This window comes from Sander lucioperca, chromosome 9, assembly GCF_008315115.2.
Source record: "Sander lucioperca isolate FBNREF2018 chromosome 9, SLUC_FBN_1.2, whole genome shotgun sequence".
NCBI lineage: Eukaryota > Metazoa > Chordata > Actinopteri > Perciformes > Percidae > Sander > Sander lucioperca.
In genome coordinates this window covers 31453419-31470316 of record NC_050181.1, presented here as the reverse complement: position 1 = coordinate 31470316, position 16898 = coordinate 31453419, and the positions used below count along the sequence as shown (strand labels likewise).

Genomic DNA, 16898 nt, shown 5'->3' with positions numbered 1-16898 from the left:
TAAATATATTGGTAACACTTTATTTGAAGGGGTGTGCATAAGACTGACATGACACCGTCATTATTATGACATGACACCTATCATGAACACAAAGGAGTCATTTTGAGTGTTCATGACTGTTGTCATTAATTGTCATTCGGTAAATTATGACAATTTTAATGCAAAGTTAGCATTGTCCGAGATGTCTTTGACATCAGACAACAATCTCTGTGTTATGACAACTTGACATTAAGCAAGACAGAACAACCTGTCGATGTCTTTGTAACGATAACTTGACATTAACCTAGACAACATAACCTGTCATAAATATGTCATGACAGGCCAAATTATCAGACTTTGATAAACTATTTAGCTTTATGTCATTAAGAGGTTGGTTTTTACATTGACTGTCATGAGAGCATTATAATTGTGTCATGAATATTTTTCCTTGCCCTCAAGTAAAGTGAAACAATTTGGACCTGTCATGAAGTTTGATTTCATTATCAAACGCTTATATGACGGTGCCATAAATAATATCCATTACCTCAAGTAAAGTGGAACCATTTGGATTTGTCATTAAGATGTCTTAAAGTGGTCATATTCTGCTTTTTGGCTTTTTCCCCTTTCCTTTATTGTGTTATATATCTTTTTTGTGCATGTTACAGGTTTACAAAGTGAAAAAGCCCAAAGTCCACCCCAAAGGAACTCACCATCTTCCAGAGAAAACACTGTTCACAAACTGCTCCAAACTGCTCTATTGTAGTCCAGCCTTTACTTGACCATGACGAACGTGCGTCACTTTGTAACTTTGTCATTTGCCAGACTTTTGTAGTACCTTGTGTGTCTCACTCTCCAGCAATATCCCTCGTGTTACCTTCCCAGTGTTTTTGTAGATCTCTAGCACGTATTTTGACCACGTCTTTTGCCTGCCGATTTTGTGACCTTCGCCTGTGACTGTACTCTGTACAATAAAGCTCCATTACCTTTTACCCTCTGCTCTGAGTCGTGCTTTTGGGTCCACTGTGCTCCTTGACAGTTACGTTGTCTAGGTTAATGTCAAGTTGTCATTACAAAGACATCGACAGGTTTGTATTGTCTTGCTCAATGTCAAGTTGGCATGACAAAGACATCTCGGACAATGCTAACTTTGCATTAAAAGTGTCATTCGGTAAATTATGACACTTTTAATGCAAAGTTAGCATTGTCATAAACACTCAAAATGACTCCTTCATGTTTATGACATGTTCATGTCATAATAATGACGGTGTCATGTCAGTCTTATGCACATCCCTTCAAATAAAGTGTTACCAAGATATCTTACCATTTGTAAATTACCTACAACTGCCTGCAGCATTTCTGTTTTAGGTGACATTGTCTCAGTCTACATAGGAGGTGTATAGGAACCACTTACTGAGATGTAGACAGCAGCAAAGGCAGCCAGAGTTGCATGCTGGGAGGGAAACGACTTCCTATGATGAAAAAAAGAAAGAAAGTTTTCTTTCTGGTAATTTTCATGATCAGACAGCTAAGGACAGTACTGAATATTCATTTGCAGCAGTCAGCTGGCTTTTAAAGAAACTTAGACCTGTGCGTGCGTGCATGTATGTGCGTGTGAGGGAAATTACGAGTTCCCCTCCTAGCAGACTCCCAGAGTCCAGGACACCTTGACATTGTCACAGCTCCCCAAATATGTAACCAAATACAAAGAGGTCCATTATGGGATACATTAAGTAAGGCTATGGCTACAGTAGCTTGTAGTACAATAACATGTTAGTCAGTTATTATGCCCATTGTTTAAATCACTAAAATGATTAAACAGGTTACATTCAGTAAATCATATCTCATTACATACTGTATGCACATAAATGTCACAAATGCAAACTGCAATGAGTAAGTGCCTAAGGATATTTACACCAGGCGCTGCAAGAAAAAGATCAGAGAATCATGAAAGATCCACCCACCCACACCCACATTTTATGATGAACAAATAAAATAATTAACAAAATAATAATAAACTGTTTGTCTGTTTCGTCTGTTTACACATTTACATAAACACATTTCCCCGCAATAATACTGTTCACAGAAAAACTAAAATATAATCATGCAGAGGACATGGTGTTTAGAGATTTAATTAAAAAAAAAATCCTGACATTTGAGAAGGAGCTCAAGCTGCATCTGGAGAACGCCCGCTCTACTCCAGCTAATTCCACAGTACAGAGTAACAATGTGTGTGGAGCAGCTCAGCAGTCTGGTGTTCAGAGAAGCACAGAACATTCTGTATCAGTCTGCTAAAGCCTGCTGGCCTGTGCACAAGTGTGCAGTATTTTGGTAAAATGTTACATTTATGAGATTTAGAGAGGTCTGTGTGTGCCTCTGCTGTCTAAGGCCGCGTTCACACAGCCTGCAAAACACTGGTCTTTCTATTAATTTTGAATGGGTGAAGTGCGTTTGGACTGCGGTTGGGGGACACTCAGAAAATCGCAGCAGGCCTGCGGCGAAAAGTTGAGACCGACTCAAACACAACCTGACATCATGCTGCTGTGACCAGTCATCTAACTGGAGATCAGACTTGTCGGTGTGTTCTGAGCTATGGTTTGAGGCGGTGTGAGAATCCCGTACAGGAAACAGGAAACATCACTGCCTCTATCGCTGCCACAAGAAAGTTTTAAAAGACTATGAGGGTAAAAAAACAAAACTGAACTGAAGCACTGAACTGCCCGGGACTTTGTGAAATAGCTGAATGTTTCCTGCAACAATCAAGCACTGTGCTATGTCTCACTCGTCTCTTTTCTTTCTCTCTCTCCTGTGAGTAAAGCTGCCTTCAACTGCAGTCGGAAACGTCAGAATCTATAAACGATTTGACCGAAAACAGTAATTGTGAAATATAAAGTCCTTTTATGCTTTGTATGGAGGTTTAAGAACACAACAGGACGTCACATAGACACTCCCCGGGCCGCACCACCCGGCCCTGTAATGCTATTAAATTGCTTTGTGCCCTTAACAATGAGAGCTCATTCAGTAGGTGGCGCCACTAGAGATGATAGAATACTGGCAGATCAGAGGCGTGGCATGCGCACAGAAGATGGCACACCAACAGGTACCAACAGCGAGGCCAGAGAGGTTACTGTAAAAACTAATTTGGCCAAATGGTTGTAGAGGATGTCATTATTAATCACATTGTTTTACCTAATGTGTATTCCATAACATGAAAACTGTAATCTATCTTTTACACTACAGTAGCATATTACTTTCAGCATTTCTAATGGCGATTTAAAACATTTATCTTGCATTGATTGTTCCTCTCCGGGAACCATTACCCAATCGTGGTGGAGAGGTTTGTGTGTCCCTATGACCCTGAGGGGTGCATTGTCTGGAGCCTGGTGCTCCTGGTATGGTGTAAATATCTTAAAAAAGATTTAAAAGTTCATTATGATAGTTTTTTTTCACACACAAGGCTGATAAGCTGCAGCAGCACTGCTGGACTACCCCCACCTTCTCACAGACCTACGAGCTATTTCGGTGCTTAAATACACCAACAATGTACAATACATACAATGTAAAAGTCCAAACATTAAGAATAAAACAAGCCTTATCTTTTAGCCTGGATGCCAGCCGAACTTAGCCCCGCCCACAACATTTGAGGTCGAGAAGTTCGGTCTGGACTTAATCCGTTGTGGAGCAACTATGCTCGAACCAGAGCTGTTCGGACCAATCAAATTGTCAGGGTGGGCTTTATACGATGATGGACAGATGATCAAGAGTAACATAATCAACCACGTCACCAAAGAGCGCTTTGGTTGAATTTGTTTACAACAAAGATGGCTGCCATCGCGTCTGTTATAGAAGATATCGACAGTGTATTCATTTTAAAAGAGGAACAGAGAACCGCGATCACGTATGTATACACATTGCCACACCCGTCCGTCCGTCCGTGCGTGTGTGTGTGTGTGTGTGTGTGCGTGTGTGTGACTCCAGAAACACCCACACACAACCTCTGACACACTCAGTAGTTGACACACTTTGCCTTACCTCCCAGCATTGATGAGCCCAGTGTCTTGTCCGGAGCAGATATCCTCCAGAATAAAAGCTTCATCACAAGTGGACATGTTAATGTGGGTCAAGTTGGGTTTACACACATCCAACCAGTAGGGTGTGTGTTGACCAGTGGACAGCTGGAGAATATCAGTTATCAGTGCTGTCACACACAGGCCAAAGATATGCACACCTGTGAAAAACACCAGCAAACACTGGATCAGTACAACATGTAACCGTGTGACACTTTGCATTTTAAAATGTCATTTATTGTGTATTTATTCTGTGTCCACTCATATTCTGACAGTACATTCAGTGTTAAGCCGTTTTCACATATGAACTCATAGTCTCATGCGTCTCCACTTCCTCCCCCTGTACAAAATGAAGCCAAATTCCCCCGCATACGAGCGATGTCATCTTTTCAATGTGGACCTAATAAACTAGCAGTGCGTACTGATTTGCTCAAAAAGTAGCATGTAGTATGCAGTATGCAAACAAAAGCATCATCTTCTGTATGCCAAAAAAAATTTCGGACAAAATATCCAGTAAGCCTATACTGTATCCCACAATGCAAAGCGCCGGAACAGTCACAACAACCGCGGCGTGCCGTTGTGGCCAACAACTTTTTACACTTTTCGTCTGCTACTTCATCACTAAATTCACTTCTGAGATTTTCTAGGCGAGAAATCAACAGTGTAAAGTTTGACTATGAGCAGTTTTGAAAACCGAAAACGGATGGTCAAACGCTGATTTAAGAAATGCCATAAACCGACATGACAGCCAGATAGTGCCTACCAGGTTGGCCGGACGGACAGCCATGCTCACAGAGCCCGCTGTGATTGCGGGCGTAACGTTAACAAGCTCGCTGGCCGACTGTCACACACACACACACACACACACACACCGGCAACAGAGCAGGCAGAGGTGGTTCATAATTATTGTATGTGGTATTTGCTCTGTTGAAGTTTAAAACTATTGGATCTGCCCAGAGCCACTCTGGATCTGCCATAACCAATCGATAACATTTGCTTGTGACGTATAACCCTGCATGTGCAACAAGAGGATGGACCGACAACAACTATCGGCTTAGCATCGCTAGCGTTTGCCCTAGCCAACTCCTTCACCACTCACGGAGCAAGCTGGAAAATCAAACTGTTCCCGAACTCCGTGGGGAGGAGGACCACAACATCTAACCTGACTCCGCCAGATGGATTGCTTCGCATTTGCTCGACATATCCATCTGGGAACTTTCCGTTGGAGAAGTTTTGGGACGGGGCGAAAATACTGGTTAGCTGATTGGATAAACCATCTGTCTATCACCACCTATGTTGGTGATAGACGGGCCAAATCAACCAATCAGATTAACGATATATCAAACTCTTGCCGAAACCAGTCGGGAGAAGAGCAAAAACATCTTTTCCTCAGAGAAAAGCCTCCAGTGCCGTTTTTTGCTCTTCTTTCAATGAAGGAATACTTCTAATTCGGATAACACTTGCGCGATAGCTACGCTCATCTCATCCGTGGAAGCCGCCATGTTGTTTAGACTGAACAGTCGCTTCTCGTTGCGTCACACCTAAACCCGCCTCAAAACCAACGCTGATTGGTCGGTCGTTTGGCGAACGGCTCCAAATTTTCTCTGTCTCAAGATGCCAGCGAGTGGAAAACTGGAGCTCGCGAGATCAGGACGGTCTCACGAGGCTACACAACTCAGCAAAGATTGTTCTTGCTCGGGCTTTAACTTCTGGATATTCGGCAGCGTTGCCACAACGGACCGCATCCTTCTCCGCCACCATTACAGAACTACAACTCAAAACTAGCGCACAACCTCAATGTCATCGTTCTCAGCCACTCCCTCTGTTCGCTGATTGGACCGGTAAACATTTGACCGGAGAAAACCCAAGAATATACCGCAAACCCAGACGGAGTACTGAAGGAAAATGAAAATTGAGCGGAAGTACGTAGGAGGGCGGAGCCCGGCTAGTAGGACAGACCAGTGTGTAAAGGGATTAGACCTGATCGACAACATGACATATTTTTTAACATCAGTTTTAAACTGACTAAAACTAACTCTTTTGTTCATGTAACTGAAAAAGTTAGAGAAGATGTTGAGCAATGCTTTATATACCAGTATCCCCTCGTTGAATATTGTGTTTGTCTTGTGTCACCATGAGCTCTTAGAATAATTGTTTAAGGGCGTTGGAGCTAAACCATGCAGAATCTTATAAGCACAGAATATAGACGAGTTAGTTAAAGTTAATTCTTACATCTTTGTTTACTTATCAACATTTCTATGCATAGACAAAGTACAAAATATGGTTACAGTCTTAGGGCCCTTAGATGTTCCTTTTTTTTTAAAGCTTAATTTATTATGCGCTTTGGCAATCTCTGCTGGAAGTGAGTTCCAAGCAACCATCCCTCGATACAATACTGTACGTTGCATTGATTGTGTTCGGGCTCTAGGAACTTTAAAAATACCTCTAGTGGCATGTCTGGTGGGGTATTTATGTGTGTTAGAACTAAATGTAAGTTGACTATACAAACAGGAATTTTCAATTCATTAATGTTTCCAACAAAAGCCAGGAGTGATGCTGAAAGTCTCTCCGCAACTTTCAACCAGAAGAGTTTAACATGCATGTTGTTTACATTAGACCTAAGTGGACATTGAAGGGCAAGATGAGCTGCTCTGTTCTGAACCAGCTGCAGTTTTCCTAGATCTTTCTTTGCAGCACTTGACCATATCATTGGGCAATAGTCAAGATGTGATAAAACTAGAGTCTGCATGACTTGTTTGGTCAGGTGTGGTGTTAAAAAAGCCAAGCATCTTTTTATAACAGAAATATTCCTCCCCATCTTTGCAACAAGATAATATATATGCCTTGTCCACAGCAGTTTACAATCTAAGATAACACCAAGAGCTTTGTTTCCTCTACTTGCTCAACCGCTACATTATTCAGCATCAAATTCATCTGAGGTCTAGAGCTCGAGGAATGATTTGTACCAAATACAATGCTTTTAGTCTTTGACATGTTTAGGAATAGTCTATTGTAAGTAACCCATTCTAGTGCTATCTGCAACTCTTTGAGTGTTGCAGTTATTTCATTAATAGTAGGTGCACACACACATGTATATTGTTGTATCATCTGCATACATAGACACATGCTTTTTTAAAAGCAAGTGGAAGATCGTTAATAAAAACAGAAAATAGTAAAGGGCCGAGCGAACTTCCTTGTGGAATTCCACACTCAAAATGTTTTGTATCAGAAAAGCTTCAATTAAAGAATACTCGTGTTCTATAAGATAGATAATTTTCTATCCATGATAAAGCAGATGGAGCAAAACCATAACATACAAGTTTTTTCAATAATGTGTGATCAGTGACGTCAAAGGCAGCACTGAAGTCTAACAGTACTGTTCCCACAATATTCCTCTGATCAATTTCTTTCAACCAATCATCCGTCATTTGTGTAAGTGCAGTGCATGTTGAGTGACCTACCCTATAAGCGTGCTGATAGTCGCTTGTCAGATTGTTAACAGAGAAGTAGCACTGTATCTGGTCAAATACAATTTTTTCCCAATAGTTTGCTAAGAACAGGCAACAAACTAATAGGTCGCTGTTAGTGCCGGTGAAAGCAGCCCTAGCTTGCTTGGGTGAAGGAATAACTTTAGCTTCTTTCCAAATTCGAGGAAAAACATTACTTACAAGGCTTAAATTGAAAATGTGACATATAGGAGTGGCAATTAGGTCAGCAACCATCCTCAGTAATTTTCCATCCAAGTTGTCAATACCAGGTGGTTTTTCATTATTGATGGACAACAATATTTTTTTCACCTGTTCTATACTCTTTACACAATTCAAAAGTACAGTTCAGTACAGTACACATTTTATTTTACTTTCACAATACAATTTCTTCTTCTTTTTATTCATTTTAGTCACATAGTTCCATATTTTACAATATGTTTGCCAATCAGATGTACATCCAGACCTTTTTGACACTCGTTTGGCCTCATCTCTATCAACCATGCATTTTTTCAATTCCTCATCAATCCAAAGGGCACTGACAGTTCTGTCATTTTCTTCACCGGTGCGTGCTTATCAATAATTGGAAGCAGCAGTTTCATGAATACTTCAAGTGCAGCATCTGAGTCCGTTATTTTACTCAAGTCAGACCAACAAATATATTTTACATCATCCGCATACGACTCACAGCAGAATTGCTTGTACGATCTCTTAAACACTACGCTACTAGATTATGATCGCTAAATCCTATGGGAAACGATGCAGTTTTTGAGCACAATTCTACAGCATTAGTGTAAATGTGATCAATGCATGTGGATGATATACTTGTACTGTCCTTGAATACCCTGGTAGGTTGATTAATGACCTGAACCAGATTACAGGCACTGGTTACAGTGAGAAGTTTCTTTTTTAGTGGACAGCTTGATGAAAGTAAATTAATGTTCATGTCTCCCAGGAGATAAATCTCATTATTCACATCACATACTATTTCAATCATTTCACATAAATTATCTAAATACTGACTGTTTTGGTGGCCTATAACAACATCCCACCAGCATTCGCTAACATGGAGGGGGCGGGGCTTATGACCTATACTGCAGCCAGTCACCAGGGGGCCATCCAGATATTTTAGCTTCATTTATACAGCCTATGCATCAACCCCTGGTTCCCACCTTCTGGAAATACTCGAGACGAGGGGTGGCGCTGGGTAGAGCGTGCAGCAGACAGGACATGACGCCGATTCCACGGCTTCACAGAGCCGTTCCTTGAATGTGTCTGATGATTTTGTATGTTTTCTTCCAGGTTTGCACTCGCTTGCTGTAATTTTTCACAGATTTGGCGCTTTCGAAAAATACACAGATTTTGTAATAGTGAGCTGGCAGGGTACACACCGTTGGATGTCTGATCGAGTGATTTAGACATTTGCGTTGTCACGTACAGCTCTGCTGGGTAATGTCTACATAATCTCAGGGTTGCGGTGCATGTGTTAAAGTATCTTTACTGTTACAGCTGCTGCCTGTTGTCATTTATTTCTTTCTGTCTCTGTGCTTCAGTTACTGAGAAAATGCATATAATCAGTAGTGTGTATTGTGTTCTCCCACCTATGAAGCGGACGGCCCTGCGGATGTAGGAGTTGAAATTACAGCCTGCAGCGTTGATGTTGGCCTCAGTCTGCGTGGCTGATGACCTCCTGGAGAGATAGCAGTACAGAATGGCTTCTCCTATAAGAATCTGCACAGAAAAAAAAGATTGTTGGCAATGCAGATGCTACATCACCAGATAAATTCGTCTCACTGATCCGCTGAATAAATTAAATATTTCTGGAGCATTACTGGCACACTAGGGCTGGGTCATATGAAGAAAAGAAAATATCACGATTAGGGGGATCAATTTTCGGCTCAGCACAAAAAAGGGGGAAATTTTAATAATTTATTATAAATGTAAAACCAATAACTTACAACAATAATAACTTTTTTCACCAGTAAATTGCTGTTAAACGACAAAAAACAGATGAGAAAAGTGTATTTTACAATCACTTTGAATGCATCATGAGGTTTACCAGTGTTAAGTAAACGCACCATTTAGTCCCGTCTGTTTTCCGGCAACAGCAGTGACCATAGTGGTAGTTTGTGTCTTTTAACTTGTAGCTCTAGCGGCAGACAGTTGTACGTCCCGCTGTTGGAATCCTCTACAGTGAAATACAGTCACACTTATATCAATATCTGTTTTGGTACAGATATTGTAGGGTTGACTATTGGTGCTTTCACAAAATATTTACACAATGAGATTTTTTGATAAATAATCATCAGTAATGTGGATATACTGATATACTATACTTGGTAAAGGCAAATAAAATAACAGCAAGAACAGTATGGTAAGTTCAGAAAATGACATTACTTTACTGTAGTGCAGCCTGTTAAACCAGGAAATTGGTCAACACTACAACTGGCATTCTGGTGGTTGGGGGACTTTGACAGGGTTGTAACACAAAAAATCCAGGAGCGCAGGAGAAATCCGATCCGAAGATTCGCAAGCACACAGAAGCAGCCTGAGTGCGATGAGAAGGGCTGAAGCTGGGAGCAGGAAATCTGTCCAAGCAACAACATATCTGAGTCCGAGCAGAAAGTTTGAGAAGAAGCACAGCAAATACAAGCGCGAGCAATGGCTATTTGAGTGTGAGAGCAAGCTTTTGAGCGAAATTATTACATAATCTGAACGTGAAATCAATGAAAAATGCTTTCAAACAAAAACAAAAAAAAATGCGTTCTTGAATAAAGGAATAAAACTCCATATGGTGACAACCATTTCATGATAGTCTGTCGGGAAGGTGCCTAAATAAAGCTTAAAGTTAGATTAAATTCTAGCGAGTGGAAAACTGACTTCTCATAATAACATAAAAAATCTCTCGTTGTGTTTTGTGTCGTTGCTTCAGCAGATATCTCTCAGTCCAGTCAGTAATGCCACTCCGAATAAACACTGAAGAAGCCCCCACCCTGCTGTACGCGACTCGAGCACGCTCACACACACATATCGTACACACACACACACACACACACACACACACACACACACACACACACACACACACACCATCATCATCGGCAATTAAGGTTGGGTACCGAAACCCGGTTTCATTATGGAACCGGTTCCTACACAACTGGTAGGAATCGGACCGGATTAGAACGCAAATTTCGGTTTATTTCGGTTCCATTTAATGTGACGACTAAAATATTTTCCCTCTGTCGCTCCGAAACGGATGTAAAAATATCACACTTTCTCTGTAGTCTACCGTTACCTAGGTAATGTAAATGTAGGCTACTTTTAAAATGCCATATTTTCCCTCTGGGTTCACCAAAACCAGACGTAAAAAGCATATTAACCAGTCACTGGTTCAATCAGGCACGTGATCGCTAGTAAACATATTACACTTTCTCTGCTAGTCAATCGTTAGCTAGCTAGCTTTTAGTGCATTTAAAATGCCTAAAGCGAAAACTCTATAAAAGAGCCTTTCTTCGATGTCATTTTTCAGTTTTTCAAGAATCGGTTTAGGAATCGGAATCGTTTTAAAAGTACCAGTTCGGCATCGGAATCGTAAAAATCCAAACAATACCCAACCCTATCGGCGATCACTCGGAATCGAGTATGATGGTCCTCCTGGGGTGTGTCCTTTTTGTGTGTCTTCAGATGCTCCACTTGCACAGCCGATTCGGTGGTGTACTTCACTGTCAATGTCTGCTTTTAAGGAGAGGTGGCTACCCAGGTAGGGAAAGTGATCCACGTTCTCAAGATATTCATTTGCAATTGTTATTGTTGGCAGAGGTGCGAAGGTGTCTGGTGGGGGCTGGTGGAGGACCTTGGTCTTTTTGATGTTCAGGGTCAGTCCAAGAAGCTTGTAAGCCCTAGCAAATGCATTGAGTGTGGCCTGAAGATCTTCTTCTGTGGGGGCTGCAATAGCATTATCGTCTGCATATTGCAGCTCCATGATGGAAGAGTGGGAGAGCTTTGATTTAGCTTTAAACCTGTTTAGGTTGAATAGCTTGCCATCTGTTCTGAAGACGAACTGGACACCGGTGGGTAGATTGTTTCCAATGAGATGGAGGATGGCTGCTATAAAGACTGTGAAGAGGGTGGGGGCAATGATGCAGCATTTTTGACTCCGGTTTCAATCTTAAAAGGTTCAGTCTCAGAGCCATTGCAGAAGACAGCTGCTGACATGTTGTCATGTAGGAGTCTCAGGATCCTGATACATTTTTCAGTGCATCCACACCTGGACAGGATTGTCCAGAAGGCCTGGCAGTTGACGGAGTCGAAAGCTTTGGTGAGATCTATGAAGGCCATGTATAGTGATTGTTTTTGTTGCTTGCATTTTTCCTGTAGCTGTCTGGCTGTGAAGATCATGTCAGTTGTGCCACGGGCAGGACAGAAGCCACATTGTGACTCAGGGAGGATCTCTTCTTATAGAGGGAGGAATCTCTTAAAAAGAATGCGGGTGATGATCTTCCTGGTGAATAGGAGGGAAACTCCCCACAGTGTTTCCCATACATTGATGTATTTGTGGCGGCCTGCCATATACTGCCGTATATTCTCTCTCTCTCTCTCTCTCTCTCTCTCTCTCTCTCTGACCCGACCAAGTTGCTTTTTCCCACATCGATCTTTTCCCCCGCAGAGAAGATGGCTGGAGACCATCCGGAGTTTAATGGTTAGTATTATGAATTTATTATCAGTATTTATTCAGGGTTTTCACTGCATAGGGAAGGTTTTGGCGCCCCTTAAAGCGGTTTTCAGCTGTATAGTGCTGATGGTATCTCCGTTTGCAGAGTCAGACTGTACCGGACTCTTCCGGTGACCATGCTGCTCTGGGGACCGGCTATGCAGCGAGAAACCGCTGCTGTTGGACGCAGAGCTCTCCATCTGCGGGAGGTCCGACTACCGTCTGTCTGCGCGGCGGGCTACGCTGCCGTCTATCAGCATTACATTGGCTCGATGGTGTTTTTTGCCTCCAACGGCGCCCTCCAGGCAGCTAACCCTGACCTTAACCCTAAACATAACCATTGCCGCGCTGCCTGGGAGGAGACGTTGGGGGCAAAAAACACCAAAGATCATTAAATTGAGTCTGTAAAAGTAAGTTAGTCCTTTTTCCGTGTTTTGGTACAGTTCATTTTAGCACCTGATGCGAGCCATACGGGAGTAGCCTACGCATGAAACTGAAAGTTTTGAGTGCTTTAGCGGCATTGCCCTGACTCCCTGAATATGCAGGGACGTGGTCTCGCTCCGCCTCTCTGCTGAGCCCCGTTCACGTGACAGCAGCAGTTAAACTGTATTTCACACTACGATGGTTACATTTGCAATTAATCCGCGGATCACATGCCTGCCAAACTGTAGGGGCGGTCCGTTACACTACTGTAGGCCTATAGGCTATTCAACATCACTGACAATTTATCACTATTTCAAAATAGAAAATATTACACTTCATAATGTTTTGTTTTCATAACACTATTGTATTTTTGTACAAAAAGCTAGAACAGTAATAGCAGTTACCTTATAGTCACTCCTACATTTTTCAACTGAGGAGCAAAACGTGCTCCTTGGGGAAAAGATATGGTTATGCCCTGTTCATACTTATCAAATGATCTGGACTTTGTTGTCAGATGCAAAAGCCCCCTTCCCTTACGGATGATACGAATTGTAATTGTTACCTGCAGAATTTTGTATTTTCCTTGACATAAATTAAGATGCTTTCACCATAAATTTGTGTGACGGATGCATTCAAGTTAAGGTTAATGTATTATGTTCTGAACACGCTTTTAATCTCATAGAAATTCAAAGAAGTTATTAGCATGTTATTAGTAATGTAAGACGCCTAACGTTACCTAGTAAAGATATAACATTAGCACGTTATCAGCTGCGTTGTCAAGGTTACCATGCCACATTAACTGCTAGTCAATATCTACTTATGTGTAAGAGACACAAAACAATCCCCACTAGTTGGGTAAGTTGCAAACATTTTAATTTTCAATTTTGTTATGTTCAAGTGTTCAACAAGTTAACAACTTGTTCTCTCTATCTCTAATGACATAACGATGTCCTCTTACCCTGGCAATTGTTTTGTCCTGGTTCTGCTTGATCTCAGCGCAGCCTTCGATACTGTTGATCACCACATTATGAATGAGAGGATCTCTGGGAGAGCCCTTGATTGGTTTTCTTCATATTTGTTTGGCAGGAGTATTTCTGTGGCTGTTGGCCCTTATACTGTATGTCTGAGTTTGCTGCCTTATCGTGTGGGGTGCCCCAGGGTTCGGTTCTGGGACAGATTTTTTTCTCCCATAATGGACACATTATCAGCAAATTTAAAGGTATTTCATATCACTGCTGGATGATATTCAATTTAATTTTTTTTGGGGATTTCTTTTTTGGGGGCTTTTTCTGCCTTTATTTTTGATAGGACAGCTAGGTGAGAAAGAGTGGGAAGACATGCAGGAAATTGTCATAGGTCAGATTCGAACCCTGGACATCTGCGTCGAGGCATAAACCTCTCAGTATATGTGTGCCTGTTCTACCCACTGATCCAAACCGGCCACAATTTAATTTTACTTTTAAACCTGCCCAGATTGCTAATTTAAATGTTTTACAGGATTGTCTGTCTGCTAGGACTAAGGCCTGGATGGCTAGTAACTTGCTTTAGTTAACCCTCTGAGGTCTAAGGGCATTTTCACATATCTTCTTAAATTCACCTTTTTGGGTATATGCACATATAACTGTGTGTGTGTTTCACATCAAAATGTTCAGAACAAACTCAGTTTTCCGTATAGTGACACCCACATGTTTTCTAGATTTTTCAATGTGTAAAGAGATAATTTGGCGCTAAAGCTACAACTTTTTGAAATTCCTCAAATTTCTTTTTACTTGCGTCAGTAAATCATCTGTAACTGGCTCTTCCCCGCACAAAGCTGAAAGCTGAAAAGGTGACAGAGCTTTTGAAACAGCGGCTCCTAGACTGTGGAATCCTTTGCCACGTTTTAAGAGCGGCGGCCTCTGTTGATATTTTTAAAAAGCAGCTAAAGAAGTATCTTTTTAGTCAGGTGCTCGTTTAGCCACATTTTAGACTTAAACATTCGTTTAGACTTGTTGGAGCGTGTGAACACAGCATCCCTCTTTCATTCCTTCAACCAGCTTCTTGAAAAGGTCGGCTCATATCCAAAAACCTGTTGATATCCAAGTCTTTGATAATGTTTAAAAGTAGCTGTGTTTCTTCTTATTTTCTTTTAGCCATGCAGCTCTACCACAGCCCTGAAAACGGTTGGATGGTGGGTTTGTGTACGACAACCATAGCAACGCAAACTGGCTGTGACCTGTCACAAACTTCAGTAAAAACCCTGATTGAGACGCATTTTCCGAATGCCCTGTTTACATGTCCAAAGGATGCTTCTAAAACTAGAATAATACCGGAATATCCCACGTCTTAAGGCCCTGACACACCAAGCCTGCCATCGGCAGTGTCAGCCTTTGTCGTCATCCACCGTCAGCTGAACAGCCATTTCATCTGATTGGCTGTTCAGCTTGAAAACGAGAGTGAGGAAAACAAACATTTTCATCTCATCTGATCAATCCAATACACATAAGAACTGTGGTCAAAAATTACGTTTGAATGTGTCTTCTAAAAAACACAGGTTTGAACGATTGGAATATCTATTTTTGCACATTATGTCCATAAGATGGTAAACATACAAGATATACATAACTACTTGTGTAGGCATATTTATTTTTAAAAGATCTCTACATACCTACATATTACAAAATAAACTAACGTTAATAAACTAATATCCTATACAGTGATATTTAATATAAAGACCATAATAGACTTTTCTCTCTCTGCATCGCTAAACAATTAGCCCCCTAGCAAACAAGCTTACCAGCACGCCGGCCAGCCTCTAAATTAGTAAAATGTAAGAACTTAATGTTTAATTCACACGCTCTTGTCAAAGCGAAGGAAAGCAAATTGCTATTCGCCAGAATTTTTCTGTAACCACTGTAGGATGAAGGCATGTTGGGTGGAGGAAATTAGCAAGCTAGTGTTAGCTAACGAGCCAGCAGCGGGCCATTCGGTCGCTCCCACCGTAGGAAGAATTCTTTGCCGAGAGAACGGATGACAGCCAGGGAGAGGGACAGTGTGGTTAGCCATCTCCCCGTGTCCATTGTCTTCCTGTCGGGGAGTGAAGCAGAGGGACTGTAGGCTCTGTTCTTAGGATTGTTCTGCCGCTGATCGAGCCAACACTGTTTGTTGTGGGTATCATAACGTTATCCATTTTCCCTTGTCGAATGACGAATAGATTACCACCGCCTTTTGGTATGGAGTTATTTCCTCTCACACAAGCGCAGAACGTATGTGGTACTTGGCCATCGGCTGTAGTCTCTGCGGTGTGTTCCAGTGCTAATTTTTGGCCAAAACAAAGGCGACGAGGCCACAGTCGGCCTTCGTCGCCACTAGTTCCCGGCCGTCGGCTTGGTGTGTCAGATCCTTACATCAGAAAATTGCTAAATTCAGAAAAAGCCTTATTCTGAATATCCAGACTGAATATGCTGTTTACATGACCTGAATCAAATATGATAGTGGAATATTGGTGTGCATGTAAACATACTCAATGTGTTAGCCATATGTACATATTACATACTGTATAGTCAGGTCCAGTGTGAAGGTTTACTTACCGTGGCAGTGGGAGCGGCGAAGGCCAAGCTGAAGAGCAGAGGCAGTGGGCAGACTTCCTGTCTGGGCAGGATGTAGGGCAGAGACAGACTGCGGTCATTACAACTGTACCCAGAATGCACCGGCTGGAAAATATCCGTCAGCTCCAGGAAATAAAGGCTGACAACAGAGGAGGCCAGGATAGGGAGCTGAAGTAAAGAAACAATACAAAAGAATTAGGAAAACAGTTTAAATAAAAATCTAACGTTCATCAGAAGAAAAATATTAGGACTGGGTATTCAATCTGTCAGTACTTATGCCGATGTGACACGTTTCTGTACTGATACCAAAACATGATACCTTGCTGCTAATTTAAACATTCTTTTTACAAAACTTTTTTTCAATTAAAAAATGTTAAATGTTACCTAAAATCAATGAGTTGTACTAGAATTTAGCCTGAATATTCCAATTTAATGAATCAATTCATTTTATTTATCACATGAAAACATACACGGTACAATTCCAGTGAAATGTAACCACATCAGTTCCTTCAACTTGTGCATGGTTCATCATAGTATGTGGGGGGAGCCTTGGGCAGTGTCCATAAGATCCTAGTGTCCTGAGGGTAGAAGCTCCTCCTGAGCCTCTCAGTGCTGCCTACCTTCTTCCCGACCTCAACAGGGAGAAGAG

At 41.6% G+C, this 16898-nt stretch overlaps 1 protein-coding gene across 1 annotated transcript in view; it reads right to left on the bottom strand.

Annotated features, from left to right (window-relative positions):
• Positions 1-16898, bottom strand: part of LOC116040844 (phospholipid phosphatase-related protein type 4-like) — a 107165-nt gene that overhangs the window by 52992 nt on the left and 37275 nt on the right. The window contains exons 2-5 of the mRNA XM_031286541.2: positions 16232-16417; positions 9130-9259; positions 4009-4204; positions 1391-1448 (exon numbers count right to left, since the gene is read on the bottom strand). Coding sequence (XP_031142401.2) covers positions 1391-1448; positions 4009-4204; positions 9130-9259; positions 16232-16417 — 570 coding nt within the window. The remainder of the gene's footprint in view (positions 1-1390; positions 1449-4008; positions 4205-9129; positions 9260-16231; positions 16418-16898) is intronic.